This window comes from Orbicella faveolata, unplaced genomic scaffold (assembly GCF_042242905.1).
Source record: "Orbicella faveolata isolate gen_17 unplaced genomic scaffold, um_ofav_v1 contig_46, whole genome shotgun sequence".
In the NCBI taxonomy this organism is placed as follows: Eukaryota; Metazoa; Cnidaria; class Anthozoa; order Scleractinia; family Merulinidae; genus Orbicella; species Orbicella faveolata.
This window is the reverse complement of record NW_028301576.1, coordinates 18,686,700-18,703,825: the sequence shown is the minus strand read 5'-3', so window position 1 is coordinate 18,703,825 and position 17,126 is coordinate 18,686,700. Positions and strand designations below refer to the sequence as shown.

At 41.0% G+C, this 17,126-nt stretch overlaps 1 protein-coding gene across 1 annotated transcript; it reads left to right on the top strand.

Annotated features, from left to right (window-relative positions):
- The first annotated feature begins 4,796 nt into the window (after positions 1-4,796).
- Positions 4,797-16,709, top strand: LOC149098757 (beta-1,4-N-acetylgalactosaminyltransferase 3-like). The gene is made up of 4 exons (XM_089278241.1): positions 4,797-6,299; positions 11,520-12,039; positions 12,889-13,033; positions 15,370-16,709. Exons 1-4 carry the CDS (start codon positions 5,164-5,166, stop codon positions 15,516-15,518), a joined length of 1,950 nt encoding a protein of 649 aa, XP_089134367.1. The 5' UTR covers positions 4,797-5,163; the 3' UTR covers positions 15,519-16,709.
- Positions 16,710-17,126: the final 417 nt, after the last annotated feature.

Below are 17,126 nucleotides of genomic sequence, written 5' to 3'. Positions count from 1 at the left end.
TAAAGAATGGCAAAGCAGCAGGAGCGGACAACCTTCCTGCGGGTCGCTGAAGGCCGACATAGATACCACAGCAGAGATGTTATACACCCTGTTTGCAAGGATATCGGAGGATGAAGAGTTACCAGCTGACTGAAGGAGTGTCATCTCATTAAACTTTTAAAGAAGGGTAATCTCAGTGAAAGTTCCACCTACAGAGAAATTACTTTGCTGTCTGTGCCTGGAGACGCTTTCAACAGGATCATCTTGGAAGAGTGAAGGACACTGTCGATTCCCAGCTCAGCGATCAACAGGCAGGATTTAGGAAAAACAGATCTTGCACGGATCAAACAGCCACCCTCCGAATTATCGTGGAACAGTCCCTTGAGTGGTATTCCTCCCTGTATATCAACTTCGTTGATTGTGAGAAGGCATTCGACAGTGTGGATAGGGAGCCCCTGTGGAAACTACTATGGCACTATGGAATACCTACCAAGCTGGTTCCCTGATTAAGAGTAATTATGAAGGAATGTCCTGCAAAGTGATACACGAAGGGCAGTTTTCCAGACAGTTCCAGGTCCAGACTGGTGTCCGGCGGGGCTGTTTACTGTCCCCTTTCCTTTTCTTACTGGTCATAGACTGGATCATGAAAATGACAGCGAAGCAGAGAAGGTATGGAATCCAGTGGACATTCTAGTTCCAGTTAGATGACCTGGATTTTGCGGATGATCTAGCCTTACTTTCCCACAACCATCAACAAATGCAGGACAAGACAACTAGCCTGATGGACATCTCTGCACAGGTAGGCCTTAGCATTCACAAGCACAAGACCAAAGTCATGAAAGTGAATACAGCCAGCACCGAGCCTGTCCTGCTGGAAAGTAGTCCACTAGATGAGGTAGAGTCGTTTACTTACCTCGGCAGTACCATCAATGTACAGGGCGGTAGGGATGAAGATGTCAAGACTAGGATTGGCAAGGTCAGGACAGTTTTCCGACAACTTCAAACAATCTGTAAATCCAGAGAATTGTCCCAACGCACCAAGATCAGGATTTTCAAATCAAATGTAAAACCAGTTTTACTTTATGGTGCCGAGACATGGAGAATAACAAAAGCCACCGTCACCAACGTACAAACTTTCATCAACAGCTGCCTCCGGAGAATCCTAAAGGTGCACTGGCGAGACAAGATCAGCAATATCAGCCTGTGGGAAAGAACACAGCGGATCCCAGGAGAACAGGAAATGGGAAAAAGGAGATGGGGATGGATAGGGCACACGCTGAGGAAGCCAGTGGCTAGTACCATGGGACAAGCCTTATCTCCTTATTCTTGCCTTGGAATCCCCAGGGTAAAAGGAGAAGAGGTAGCCCCAGAAACACCTGGCGCCGAGACCTCCTGGCAGACACCAAGAGGATGGGCATCACCTGGAACCAATTAGAGGCAAAGGCACAGGATAGGGGGCTCTGGAGGTCTCTCGTCGACGGCCTATACCCCGGGAGGGGTGATAGGGTTAAGTAAGTAAGTCAGTCAGTCAGTAAGTACGTAAGTACAGCAGCCCCTTCCCCAGGGACGGGTACTCTCCCCAGTTTTCACTCACAATGAGCAAAACAACAGCATCAAAACAATATGGTGGAAATCGACCTCTTCAACCACACTGTAAAATAAAGGACCGTCACGTGATTTAACTGGTAGCAAACAACTGGCAGGAAGTGATTAATGGGGATAGCTTGTGCATTTCCTCCCGACATCGCTACTTAAAAGGTGAAAGTTGCAAGCCTCCACTCATGACTGCAATGAGCGAATGCGTAACTTAGAACACTATTCCATTCCTTCCAGTCGTTCGCCATCAGTTTAATCAGCCGATTTCGATGGGGCAAATGGCTGCTCAAATTATAGGTATTACACTGTTTTTGCTACTCGCATTTAGCGCGACCGTGACTGCTGTGGGAGAAGGACAGGATGGCCGAAAGTCTGATTTCGCGGGCTATTCATCGCCTTCCTTTACGTGCAGTATCAACAAGTAAATTTTCATCGAATATACGTTCATCCCATTTGACTCCCAGAAAATGGTCTAAGGCCTGGTTTGAATTAATTCGATACACAGTCTTTCCTCGTTCTTTCCGTGATTTCCCGGCTGATGCAAGCCCTCCATCAAATACATCCTGATCAATTCTAATTTCAATGAGAGTTGCTGGATCGTCCTATCGGCCAGAATACAACTTTCTTTTTATTTCACGATATAGCTCTGCGTGAAATAATTCCGCACGGTCGTCAAAAGAAGGAGCAGAAGGAATAAAAAGAGGTTCCATCCGCTGGAAAAGAATGTCATCTTTAATCTTTAAATTTCTATCTTTGCCATCAGTATCGCTCACTATAACCAAGACAGTGAACCCGCTTTCCGATCTTGTCCACGTCTGTTACAACCACGGGATAAAGTTTACGGTCTACTTTTACTCGCAACGTCTTCCTTTGGGGTGATAACTCCTGGAAAACCTCATCTATGTATTATTTTGGTGCATTGGATTCTCTCTTCACTCACCCTGCCGCCGTATTTACGTATTGTCTACGTATGGAAATTATTCCCCAGCCCCATGGATAAACTAATGCGCAAGCGCATTACAGACAAATAATGCCCGCGCTAGTCTGGACGCCAATTACAGCAAATGTTCATGAATTCGGGAAATATTATTTTCCTTTTGCCTACCGCACAACCAAAACGTCGACCATCGCTTCCATATAGAGTTTTTCAGCGCAATAGAGTTGTTCCGCATAACAACCTTACAGATGCAAATGTACCCATTATGACATTAGACTTGTAAATTCCTTGGCCGTTCGATTATGAGGGCCTCTTATTTCATGTCAAAAACTTCAAAGAGCTGACCTAGAATTGTGCACATTTCTTATAATGAACGCCATATATATTTCTTTATTCTAAGACCTGCAGCGAAGAAGAAACAGCCTCGACAAAGCTATCTTGTAAATAAAGAACGTTGGATCGAATCGTTAGTCTTATTACAACGATTTTGTAAAGATCTTCTCTATCTGTAGCCTGAATTTCAGCCGCCTTCTCCGCTTGCTAAGTCACTCGGGGAGAGAGAGGTCTAAAAGCACTGGGCGATAATGCTGTCCGGTGACGTCACGAGTCAGATGTGGTAATTAATGCAATTTTATCTCAGGCCTCAGCGGTTATCAATCACACGCGACCTTCAGAAAGCGTCTAGACAAAACCTTAGTTTTGGTGGACGTCAATCATCTCCGCCTCCTTACCGACTGTATACAAAATTTACAAAAACAGTCTTAAACCTTGCAGCGGTCCACTCGTAAAAATTATCATTTTACTTTCAGTATGCTCAGCTAGTTCACTAAATACTTGAAATTTGTAACTGGAGACAGGCGGATCGGGTTTCTCAACGGCCATTCGCATGCATGAATGACCCGAGATCAAGCAAATCTACACGCGAACTAAATTATTTCTGTACGTATTTGTCTTGGAGCTACGGACTGAACAAGACTTCAACTTCTTATAAACCTTATAATTTTGTAAGGTAATATCGTTTAGTCTGTAGCGCCAAGAAAAATACGTGCAGAAGTAATTTGTTCGCTCACGTGCAGATTTGCTTGACTCGTCGGAGTCATTCATGCATGTGAATGGTCGTTGAAAAACCCGACAAATTTCAAGGAATGTTAAATGCCAATGTAGTGAGCTAGCCGTACATACCGAAAGTAAAATGATAATTTTTACGAGTGGACTGCTGCAAGGTTTCACACTTTTCTTCAGGTAAATTTTGCATACAGTCGGCAAGGAAGCAGAGATGATTGACGTGCACCAATTTTTAGGTTTTTTAAAGTCGTTTTTGTGCTGAGGGTCGCGTGTGATTGATAACTGATAACCACTGTAAAGCATTGGCGAAATAATAACAACTATGCTTTCGTTTGGAAAACGGCTGTGCTGCTTTGAAAGTTCAATTGCCACGAGTGGAGCCATCTGATATATTAAGGACCTTCCATATCCCGTAGGCAAGTTTAAGAATACATCGCTTCTGCTAAGAAATTCTGAAAGTGCCTTTTCTTATTGCGGATTAAGTTTTGGAGTAGTATTTTAATTCTTGTTTTAGTTTTAGTTTTTAATCTTAGTTAGCTTACCGCATAGATTTTGTCCTTTTTATTGTATTTTAGATTTTAATGTACTTTAAAGGTTTAACATTTATTTTCTCAGAGGACCCTCCTGAAAACCACCTTATGGTGATTGGAGGCCTCCTTTTAAAATATTATGTATTATTATTATTATTATTATTATTATTATTATGAATGTCGAGCATACACCAGAAACGGCTTTAAGTCTTGTTGCATTAGCCCGCGATTTTCTTCTGCCATCTTGAACTCGCGAATTTGGCAATAAAATTATTCTGAATTGTTCGAGTCGGGCGAATAAATTAACACGGCAACCAATCAGAAGCACTACCAGGTTTTTGGGTAGTGAAGTCACCGGAAGCGTTATCGACCAGTGCTTTCAGACATCTCTCTCCCCGAGTGACTTAGCGAGCGGAGGAGGCGGCTGAAATTCAGGCAACTCTATCTGAGAAGCAACAATTAGCTTTGAGAAAATTTGTCTGGTTTCATAAGGTATTTACAAACGCAGCGAGCTGAATAAAATATACAGCAAAATCACGCCAGTTTACATCCGGGCGTGCGACTTTTTCTTGAACGAGAGACAATTGCCATCTCATTTACATACCTAAGGTCGTGAAATGCATACTACCATTTGTAAGGTTCTTTATGGGGAAAAGCTCTAATGTTTTGCAGGTTGAAACTTTACAATTACTGTAATGCACGAGTTATGCTCGTTTGTTTGAATACTGAAGAACTGATCAGTGGAATGTTGGCGCTACTAGGATAATATTATGCTGTACAGGTGACTATGACAAAGCCTGTAGAAAACTTTGGCGGCCAACTGATTTGCATAGAATTGCGACAAAACTGCGACAATGTCTACAGCGGGAGAACGACTTTGTATGAGAGCTTTTGTCGACACTCCACTTGAGTCCGACTACTGTAAGAGCTTTTCGTCTGCACAGCCAAAAATGTCCGAAATTATCGAGTTCAGTTCAGTGTAAAGGGATGTCCACAGGTGTTAGTGAAGGTAAAGCCGGATTCCACCGACCTTCTTCACTCTGTTTGAAATAAAAGATGGTTGCAAGACGGACGATGTTCGCGCTCGTGTATCGGTTTTACCTTCGCCATGACTCTTTTTGGTTGCCTGTACCCTCCCGAAGACGGAGGAGACCGCTCAAGCTTCTGGTAATAATACTGTCTTGTTGTTTGATTTTCTTTTTTGCTCCTATTTTATTCAAAAAGAACAGTGTTAGTTATTCAAGAAGAACTAGTGTCTTCTTCACTGATGAATCTGGTGTAAATTTCACTGGCGAGGAACAAAATTCCACGGATGCAAGTGAAGAAGGAAGAAAAGGTCAACTAACAGTTTCCATCTGGCGCGATTTGTGCGGCGACGAAGTGAAAGTGTTGAGAAACTCGCCATTTTATCCTAGTTATCCAAGCGAAAAGAAGTTCATTCGTGAGTTTTCTGAGTTTCAAATCGAGGACAACAAAATAGAATACGGTCAAACGATAGTTGGTTTCCTAAACCCAGCAAGGAATGGATCATATCGCTTTGCGATAGCCTCCGATGATTCATCAGAGTTGTGGCTCAGTGCAAGCGAAAATCCCGATGAGAAACAGCTAATTGCCAGTGTGTTTATTGAGGGTGCTGCAAGTTGCACGAAAAAGAACGAGCTAAATAAATACCCTAATCAAATTTCGAGCGACATAAATCTTCGCAAAGGAAGTCAATATTACATCGAAGTCATTCATAAACAAGGCAAAGGCGTCGGATTTGTGCAAGTTTTTTGGTCAAATCCTGGCGTCACAGACTTCAAACTGATCAGCTCTGAATACCTATCGCTATGTTCCGATGATGTCGTGGTTTCCCCGAAACAGGATGCCCTGAACCAACTACTTGCTGAGCGTCTTGCAATCTCACAGATAGCATGGGAAAAGTTCTCGAACTTTTTCGCTCTTCCTTTGATTAGCGAAGTGGGTTATCTTCCACAATGCACGTACAAGTCAAGTCAAGTTGTTTCCAGAGACAAGATCGACAAATACAATGGGGTTTACCTAGTTGATCTATCCAACGTGTTCCCTCAAGATGATACTTTTATGGGAAGCAAAGGAAGAGTGTGGTCCTGGAGTAACAGAGTCGCTGATGGAGAAATAATACAATCAGTGGTGGACAAGATGATTGCTGCCCTTTACAGGAAAACTGCCAAGTAAGTAAAAGTTTTGAAATTATTATTGCCAAAACAACAACAATCCCTCGATGGTGTACAGATTAATTCATAAATAAAGCAAGGCTGGACAAACTGCCCGTCAGCTGAGCTGTTTATTTGTAGTCATATTTGTAGCTATTTGCACACTATAGCTGGTTTTCACATGAGGTCACTAAAATTCAAACAACGAAACTATTGATCTTCCTGAGATTTTACTTTAATGATGTATAAGAGCAGCTGAAAACTAATATTCATACAAATTTTCGCTCCGAACGGGTTCTTGGTTTTGTGATACACTACGCTTGAATTTCTAAGCTTTTGCGTGACGCGGCATTTACATGACGGCCTAGAGAGCTGTCATGATTGTCAAAAAAGTGACTTATTTCGGGGAACTTGGCTACCTGAACAGTTCATGTCTTAAAAAAGTATTATTTTAATGTTTTAGTGTTTCCGAGGGATAAATTCACGCTTTTGTAGGAAAACTCAGTGACAGATGTTTCTGCTGGTTTCCGGCCGCCATGTTGGTTCTCATACGGATGGGCACCAGCATGGCGTCTCGATACAAATCTCTGTAAATTTGGGTAAAAAATTTCTTCGCATATCTCGCATAAGAAAAATTGCCGTGACCAGAATTTTGGCGAGAGTCTTTACATATTTACCTTATGGGATTCCGATTGTGAGACGATGTTCTGTGAGCTATTTTTGAGCTGATTCGTTTAACCGACACATGGTCATTTTAAAACAATGTCATTTAGATTTTCTCGCAAGGCTATCTTTATTCTGGAACTCAATTAAAGTCAAAGACAAAAAGCCGTGAATCACTTTGATTTGACTTTGACAGGTCGATTGTGTAGCAACCAAACAGAAAAAGCCGCAAACAAAACAAAAAATTAACGGTGTCTCTATCGGTCATGAAACCACACTTCGATCGTTCGTCCTTCCGAAAAATGGCTGTTACTCTGTAGTTGTATAATTAATAATTTAATCTGTTCTCTTTATGCAAGCAAACTGGAAACTCGAAAGACTTTAAATGACGTCTGGCTCAAACTTGTACGCGCGGACTTGCAGCCTGAGGCTACAAAACCAGCTCTTCTATAATTAACTTCATCCGCTGCAAATCTACACGCGAACAAATTATTTCTGCACGTATTGGTCTTGGGGGTACGAATTGAACAAGACTTAAACTTCTTATAAACCTTATAATTTTGTAAGGTAATAAGTTATAAGTTTTATAGGTTTACTCTCGACATTCCATCTTTCGACATGTTATGTAAACAGCTGAAGGACCGTTTACCTGTGAAACTGGCGCTTTTTCCGGTTATTAGCGGAACAAAATGATCACAAGTATATGATAATTACTGACCTCAAATGAATGAAGAAGATTGTGGACTCCCGATTTACGGGATAATTCAAACGATTTAAGTGTAGTCGATCGACTCTCAAGAGTGACTTCCGGTCAGGGCCGCTACCGCTCAGTTACATGTAATATTTGAAAGATGTAAACATTCAAAGCAGTCGATTTATCTCTCACAGAATGTTTTCTTGATGCTCCTAGCCTTATTATGATGTCAAATAAATCCATCTTTCATGACTAGAAGTTGAGTTTGACCTAGCCTCTTCCGGGCGTTCAGTTAGTTGGGGCGCAGCGCGAAAATTAGCGCGCGAAAATAAAAAGTGCAGTGACAGGAAGCGAAGAAAATAAAAATCCAAACAACCTAAAAGTTACGGTTTTGAAATAAGTTAGTAAAAACCTCCTCCCTGACAAAGTTTGAAAAAATCTACTTTTTCTATCCTGCATAAGTGTCGCTCTGAAATTGAGATTGGATGATTTAAACGACAACTTTGAATCTGATTGGTTGATTTAAACTACAACTTTGAATCTGATTGGTTGATTAAAACTACAACTTTGAATATGATTGGCTTATTGAACTGATAACAAGCGTACTGTCCGAGAAAAAACTGTCCGATAACAACTTGGCAAGTAAATTAGTGGAAAATAGGAGTGTTTTAGCCCAATTACAATCGAGGAAAGGTTCGGGAAAACCAAGAGTAAAAAGCAAAATAAATAAAGAGTAAAATATTCTTTTTTTGTAAGTAATATGCAACTACATGTAATAATGTGCGATACCGACCATACGCGAGATTTTCCTAAACTAAAATTTAAAGATTACCGTATTGTGCACCAGAATTAAGGCTTTCAGCAAATAAACCGATTCATTTTTTCCCAAGAGGGCACGGTAACGAATCGTGCAATCTGATTGGTTCTTAGCGCGGTCCGGATATTCCTATCTCTGACCACGGTCACGGTAACGACGGGAAACAGCGCGGGTGAAATTGTCTTGTTGGTCAATTTTCGTGAGTGAAAAGCGGTAATGATCACTCTTTGCCCTTTTTACACTTTTATCGACGATTAATCAACGCAAGCTTATCCCCCTTCACTTTAAAATGGCAAGGAAAGTCAGCGTAGGTAAATTCAATTGAGTATATTTTAAAGTTGTGAGAGTTTGTTTGGTTGTTTGTAGCTCGGCGCTGTAATGGCACGTAATATTGTATTGTACAATACTGTACAATTTTAAGCAAAAAATGAGTCTATTGTAGTCGAGTTTACCTTTCTGATCGTTGTTGTATTTAAGTGAATTTCTGTGGAATACACTTACCGGATTTCCTCGCTTTGTGCTACTCAATTTACGGTAGAAAGGTCTGATTTAGAGTGATTCGCAATCACTGATAGAAATTGTTTTTGGAGTAAAACTTCAAAATTTGCACGAGCTTTCACTCCGGTAAAACAGTTTTTGAGAACTTAACTGGTGAACTAGATGCAACTAACATAAAGTAGTTCGAAGTAAACTTGTTCTTTAATACATCTTTCTTTGTCTAGTATCTGAGTTAGTCGCTCGTTCGCTCGTTAGATTTTTTTTTACGATGGTTTGTAGACCGCACGTAAGCCAATTCAATGTTGCGTATACAAACCCACTTGCAAACCATTTTACCGCAGGAAAAAAATTAAATATGTTATTTGCCGGCTTAGGGTTGGTCCGTATAGCGAAAAAATGTGACCTTGGCCTTGAAAATGCTTTTAAGACCTCGGTCACAGTTTTTCACCATACGGGCCTCCCAGCTGGCAAATAGCTATGTACTTATTGACTGAGTGGGAAGGCCGGAGGGGAAAATATTTGACTCGCCTGCACGAGGTCCGCACGTACAAATATTTTCCCCTCCGGCCCGGCCTAACTCAGTCAAAAAACATTTTATCATGTGACCACCTAGTGTTGAAAATTTTGAGAATTCTGTTTAAATCTAAATAGGATGCCGCGCGCGGAACAACTACAAAAAAGATTCTACAATAAAAACTTGTCATTCATTCCTTCGCGTCGAACAAGAAACACACAATTCATCGAAAAATACGACTCGTTTTCTCGTGTTCCTTTTTCAATCTAAGTCCAAAATTACAATTCATGCTAACGGGATTGGCTAACCTGTTTAAAAAGCCAACGGAAAGTCGACATAAAGCTGTCAAAAATATGTCAAAACCATCAAAAACTTTCGCTTTGGAAACAAATTTCGCTTCATGCTTCAATAAAATGTCGGCGTCGTTTGAAGCTATTTGTCGGCCTCTTGGATTCTCTTGAACAAGGAAGTACCAGCAACTGAATATTAATGACACCGATGTAGGTTTGCCTTGGTCGCTTGAATTTCCACTACACAGCAAAGCCAGCAAAGTCAGCAAACCCAGGCACTGTTTGGGGGAACCTACATCAGCAAAGGAAGGGTTATTCTGGGGAAACATTCGATTATTATTATTATTATTACTATTATTATTATTATTATTATTATTATTATTTTTATTATTACCAAAAGCAAGCTACATACATGTGCATTTGTTTAGAGAACTGATAAGTTCACTAAATTCTCTGCACTCGTTGTCATTGATAATAGTGTGGTAACTGGCTTTCACGTTTGTACTGAATGTCAGTGACCATTAGTAGAAGACAAAGTTGGAATTTTTGTTTCTAGCTGATCGCCTTCCTGATCTAGTTGAAACTTGCGGAGTGTCATCCTCTGGTTGAATCTCATCGTCGTCCTCCTCCGTAGTCCTATTGTCACCACTGTCGAGGGACTCCACTAGAAGACAGTAGTAAACATCATCGTCAAGAAAAAATTGTATCGTCTTCTTTCTTATGTGGTAATAGATGTCCAACAGTAGCAATTAAATAATGAAAGAATGAAAGATGCGAATGCAGCCATAACACTACTGGAAAAATGACCTGAAAAAATTTCAGGCTGTGAACGGAATTCGAGCCCACGACCTTTGCGTGTCACTCGTTCGCTGCGCGCACTCGTGAGATATCGAGTTGAACACTCGAAGATAAAAAAAATTGTATATTGCGTATTAGCCAATCAGAACGCGCGCTTCTCTAAAGCTACGTTGTAATGGATTACATGCACGCTAACGTATACTGAGTTGATAGCGCGACTTTGATCAAGCTATGTTGTAACTCGGTTTCACAGATCACATTATTTTCATGTAATTTGTTTTCATGCAAGAGTAGATCAACTTCTTCTGTTTTCAAGCTATATCCTTGTGGATTATTCTTGATTCAGTTTTTGTACCTGTATTTACATTATTTTGGGGACTGATGTCATATTGTTTGAGAAGTTCATTAATTACAAAAATGATGGTTTGTGATACAAATACAGAACATTTAGCTGGGTAAGCGGAGTTCATATTCCTTTGTTTGCATGACACAACTCACAAACCTTCACCACGCCGGACTCATCACTTTGTAAAGGGTTTAATTCGAATTCATCTCTGCAGTGTAATTACCTTACGAGCGACCCAAAGGCTTACCTCAAGTTCGCTTCGAAACATGTTCGAACACGAGAAATAAAACAAACGAAGCCAAACAAATACCTGAAATACGAATTATTCTATTAAGAACCTGATGTTTGACTTCTTTAGGTTTCTGCTTGCCTTGCCTGCCTGCTTGCCTACCTGTTAGCATGCCTTCCCGACCTTGCTTGCTCGACTTGACTAAAAGACCGACCAACCGATCGAAGGACGGACGGACACACCGACCGACTGACTGACCGACACACCGATCGACCGACCCACCACATACTGACCGACCGACCGACCGATTGATCGACCAACCGACCGACCGACCTGCTGACCGACCGACTGAGTGATTAATGACTTAATTTGTCTCGTTTTTCTTCCAGGGATTTCTTTTTAAAGCGAATTTACAGAGTAACGCAGAAGTCTGATCCAGTTTATGGTGATCGCTTCTCTGTCGACGTGGAACTTGGTTTACAGCATAGTAAGAAATCATTTCGCTTGTCAGAACACGTCTATCAGAAGAAGGGAAGTGACGAATTGTGTTTTCCAGAAGGAATCAACTGGAACAGCAAAGCCATGGTGTACTTCATACTTCCTGTCAAAGACCAGGGACGATGGGTCTATCATTTTATCAATGAACTCACTGTTGCCAGCTTATTAACCGGTGATACGAACTTTCACGTAGTTGTTGCCGACTTTGAAAGCCAGGATGTTGATATGGCCGAAGCTTTTAACACTTCTCTGTTCCGCAGCAGACACACCATTGTTAACATGACGGGTAAATTTTACAAGACACTCGCGCTAAACGAGGCTGTGGCACGTGTTCCAAGCGAGCATGATATACTGTTTCTGTATGATCTTCACATCGATGTGCCCGTAGACATTGTGGGCAGCGTCAGAAAGGTAATAAAGTGCAAATGTAATTACATTAGAAGCAGGCTCTGTAAGAGTCTTCAGCAATGTTAGCGAACAGGTCGAATGCGTGACCTAAGAGGGTACGAAAGCACGGCCCACTAGGAAAAGAGAGAGGGTGTGGGAACCAGGGGTTGCCTCACTAGTGTCATGTTTTCTCCAACGTCTCCTCCTCATGTCACGCTTTTTCAAGTTGTGCGCAGTGTTCGATGATCTTCTCCATTGTTCTCTGAGATTGCTCGTAGTTTTTAATGGATTGATGAACTGAACTAAGACAGGGCGTGTTCGGTGTTTTCTGTGTAGAATAAACATTTTACTTAGTGTGAATAAATGTTCCTAGTTTCTGTAAGTGCGTGGATGTCGCATGGTACGGAGGAGGAGGAGGAGGCGCCTGCAAGAACATTTGCTCTCCACCAGGCTCCTCATGGTGCATGCAGACCTCAACAAGTCAACAAAAATCATGTCTGACCATATCTACAGTGTATTGGACAACTGCTAGAGAACAAGTGTAGAACTGAAAGAGGCCTGTAAATAAGAATGCTGATGACGATGCTACAGGGCACTTGGAACTATCCCGCTACTGATTGGCTGGAAAAAAAAAATGTAATCATTGCAGATCTCTCGTTAAGGAGAGCAGACGTATTAGAGGCTAGGGTACAAAGATTCTCGGATAAGCGTAAACTACAGTGATAGGATTTACTCTGTATGGGTCCGCTTGTTTAATGTAATGCACCAGTGCTATTGGTGCTAGCCTTCTCTAGGTCCCTTATGTACTTTGACTCGAAATCGTTGTACCACTACTACATGCTCAACGTTATCAGTTTGTCATTCATCTTTCAGAACACCTTTGAGGGACGAATTGCCTATTTCCCTGTAGTTGGTCGTTTAGATTGTGGCAGCTCGTCTGCTGAACACAGAGGCTTCTGGCAACTTAATGGGTTTGGCTTGCTTGGTATATACAAGTCTGACTGGACAAAGATTGGAGGTAAGTGGAATTCAGTTTTTTTAAGAACGTGATCAGAAGAACAACCTAATGATCTCGATGCCGGACAAAGCTTGAACTGCAATATTACCACAATGCAAAGCCTCTAACCGACTGACGAGATATGACTAACATGTTTTTCTCCTGATAAAATTTCTAACGACGGTTAAACACTTTGTTCGCGGCTTGAAAAACTTGACTGATTGATTGAATGATTGATTGACAACTTTATTTACACACGGTAAAAATTCCTTCGGCACAATTTAAAAGTATAATACCTAAGTCTGCCTAGCTAAATTAACTAATAATTAATATAGCATTATAAGAATAAAAACCTATTATTGCTATTATCAATCGAGCAGACAATTAATTGTAATTCACCTCAGTGGTCCCACTGTGTGTAGAATGATCACTATACTTATCTTAAGGAGACAACGCACTACAAAAAAAATCATACCACACAGTATAGAACTATGTCACTCTCTGGATGTATTGAGTTTTATAATATAGATAAGACCCTGCGCGCGCTCTGATTGGTCAAAAACCCATGTTTTATCAGAGTAGAAAACACAGAAAAAAGCGTGTTTTATTGATTTGCGCGTATAAAATCTATATCATAAAGCAAATAAAGAAGCCTAAGCCGTGTATTACACTGTGATAAAACACGACGGGCATTTGAGAAGACGAGGGTAATGTAGAAAACACTCGCCTGCGGCTCGTGTTTTCTACATTTCTCGAGTGTTCTCAAATGTCTGGAATCCAAATTCAACCGTTTTTTCTGCGTTCTGGTCTGCTTGTCGTACGTTGTCTTTGTTTTGTGGGCGTGGCACAGCGGAATAATGAACGACTTAACACAGTTCGATACTTATGCCACCTCGGACGAATTGCAAATTGAAAAAATATCACTCGCCCAAGGCCCCAGCAAAATAAAAGCAGTTTGGAGGCCGAAGGGGGGAGGTGGGGGGGGGGGGAGGTGGAGGTGCTGGCGGTTTGTTAGTGTGCTTGCATGAATGTCGAAAGATCTCGAAAATTTTGTTGCTGGTTGCTCAAAGACAGGACGAAATTAGAAAATAAAAGTGCACTGAAAACACGAAAGACTCTATGTGGGCAGTGGCTTGTGCATTGTTTTGGGTTGAAGGGAAAATATTGACATTTGATTTACTCCCACATTGCCTTTCTCCTACACGGAATAAAAGTGGATTCTGATGAGCTGTTTATTGCAGCCTGACACAGTAAAACTGAACTAACAAAATTCTTTTAGAAACTTAGAGAATTTGTTTCCCTGCTAGCAGAGGCTCTTTTCCTGGTGTTCGCTGACGGGAGAAAAGAGACCTCTACCATGGGTCGAAAGTGGCTATTTTTAGTATGCTCCGCGGCTTAGCGACCGAGCCATCACGTGATGTTCATAGCGCGTGACGAAAATAAAACCTTTCACTCAAACTGGCTCGAAAAACCCACGCAGATGGCGCGCTATGTCCCACACTCACTGTGTAGAAAACAAAGGAAAATATCGACTAGATCGCCAAAACGCGCTTAAAAAAGTACAAAAATCATCTAGAGATAATTGTTGTCTGAACTGTGGTATTAACTTCAAGTTATCTGGACAGGGAAGCTTTTCAACACAACCACAACTGCAGAAGTCAAAGAAAATTTAATAGTCCGTCTCGGAGAGTCGCCAGATTTTTCCTTGTCATCCCGACGGGTTTGCAAATGCTGTAAACGAAAGGTGAACTCAGTTATAAATAGAACATTGATTCTCGAACAAGACAAACATTTCTCATCGACAAACAACCACAACAAGTGGGTTATATTTAGATGGCAGAATTTTCCCCTTTTCCCTTCCTACAACTAGCACAGCAATCTGGTAGATGAGAGTTTTCCCATGCCCGGTCGGCAAGCACGCAAACGTGTCTCGCCCGTTTCAAAGGGCTTTCAAATGCTCGTCACTCAATTTTTTTATTTTTCCATCGTCGAGGTTATCCAAAACGGAAGAACGCAAACTTGTGACTCTTTAAGACTGACCTCTTTCGAGCACGTCGATGAGCACGCCATGCACTGTGGGCTCAATAAATGACAGCGAAATTAATGTAAAGAAATGCGCAAGACGCAACGGGCTCAAGTTGCGGTCAGCGAACAACGCAAGGAGCATGCGTTTTAAATAGAGCTGTCCAAGACTGTAGACGGCGGTTAAATCAAAGCCATTTTCGTCCCATGGCAGATGTCTCTTTTCTCCCGTCAACGAACACCCGGAGAAGAATCTCTGCTAGCAGGGAAAGAATTTGCTTGTATGAACATTTAGTTGTACAACTCTGATTCATTTTTGCTCTGTTTGTTCAAAGGAATGAACACCGAGAATTTCAAATACAAATGGGGTGGGGAGGACTGGGATCTACTGGACCGTGTTTTGAACGCCAAGTTGGAAGTGGAACGAATCAAGTACCCAGGCCTCTATCATCATTATCACAGTACACAAAAAAAATGGAATTAAAGATATTTTTTATTTGTTTTATGGAATCTACACGAGATCATGATATGGAAATAGAAAAAGAAAATGGATCTCTTTGTTATTTCACTGCGATTTAGCCGTCTGAAAATGTGAGATATTACTTCCGGTTAGGTCAGAAACCGCAGGGGGTTACGACCTGGGACTAGTCTGGCTGTGACGTTAAAACAAGAACGTACTTCGACATATTTCTCCCACCAAAATAATAGAAACGAAACAAACAAAAAAAAATAAATAAGTGAAAGAGACTAGGAATTGGGCAATCAAGCGTAATTCCAATTTTGATTCAAATTTGTAAACATTCACCGTTATTACGACAGATATGTAGACGCGGTGTAAAAACAACGATATCCATTTTCTCTTTCGATTTCTTTATTATGATCTCGTTTAGATTCCATAAAACAAATAAAAAGTATCTGTCACAGTGATACACTTTTAAAACGCTTGGTGTAGCCGCGCCTGGAGTGTTTGTAGCGCGCCTCCTATGCGATGTTGCTTTACCTGGCCTACGTACCGCCTCACCAAGTTGAAAAATATCGGTTTAAATTCTCACATCATACTGCGACTACTTAACGGTTTTAAAAGGTGTTGTGTAAGGTTTAAGATTAAAGATTGTGAATATCGCTTTCTTTTTTTTTAAATTTAACTTTATTTGTTTTCTGCACTACTATAATCAATACCTTTGCGCCGCCATGTTATATTCTCCATTGTTACATTCAGTACTAGTGTAGATGTATTATCTCAATAAAATGGTCATAAAATTACATGCAACTGTCTTCGATGTTTCTTTCCACGAGCCAGATATGCTACCAAACAGTTTTTTATCTATCGTTTGAGTGCCTTTTGAGTTGTTGGTAGCATAAAGCCAGTCAATTGCTAAGGTCTTTACAAAATTAAACTGACAGATAGTATATGTATGATCAATATTGATTCTTGCTCACCACTGTAGAGGCATTCGTCATCCGTTTAATACCATATCAATAAAGGTTGTCTTTGGTGACTTTAATTCTATGGATTAATTTAGACTGGATTTCCTTCCACTTTGTCTACTTGCAGATGTTTTATAGCGAGGTTTTTTCGTGGCATACCCATCCAGCTTCATTGTGTTATTCCATCTCCTTGGGCCAGACTGGCTAGCCGTGTGAATATCAGTTTGAAAAAAAAAAAAAAACTAAATGCGACGAAATCTGCATTAGACTTGATTCCAGGCACTCTTCAAACAGGATCACACCACAAGCTTATTTGTGTGAATTCATCTGAGACCATCGTGGCCATGAGGTAGCCAACAAATATTGTCTTGTTGATGGCAAATTTACATCGGTTCCTCTTTCTAAGCAGAAATGTCTCAACTTTCACTTCATAGCAAATATTCTCCTAAAACTTTGCCAGGCAGCACACACCAGGCTTACTTCCAGAGTCAAAACTATCACCTTCAGTAGGGGAGAAGAGGGTTTTAATGGGGTGGTGGCTTTTAAGGCCAACTTTTGATATTTTGGCTTTTTTTTCGGCCAATGGTTAATTTATTTCCCTTAGGATTAACAAAAATCTTACTAACTAACTACCATCGATAAAAAAGTTAAAAATATGTATTGA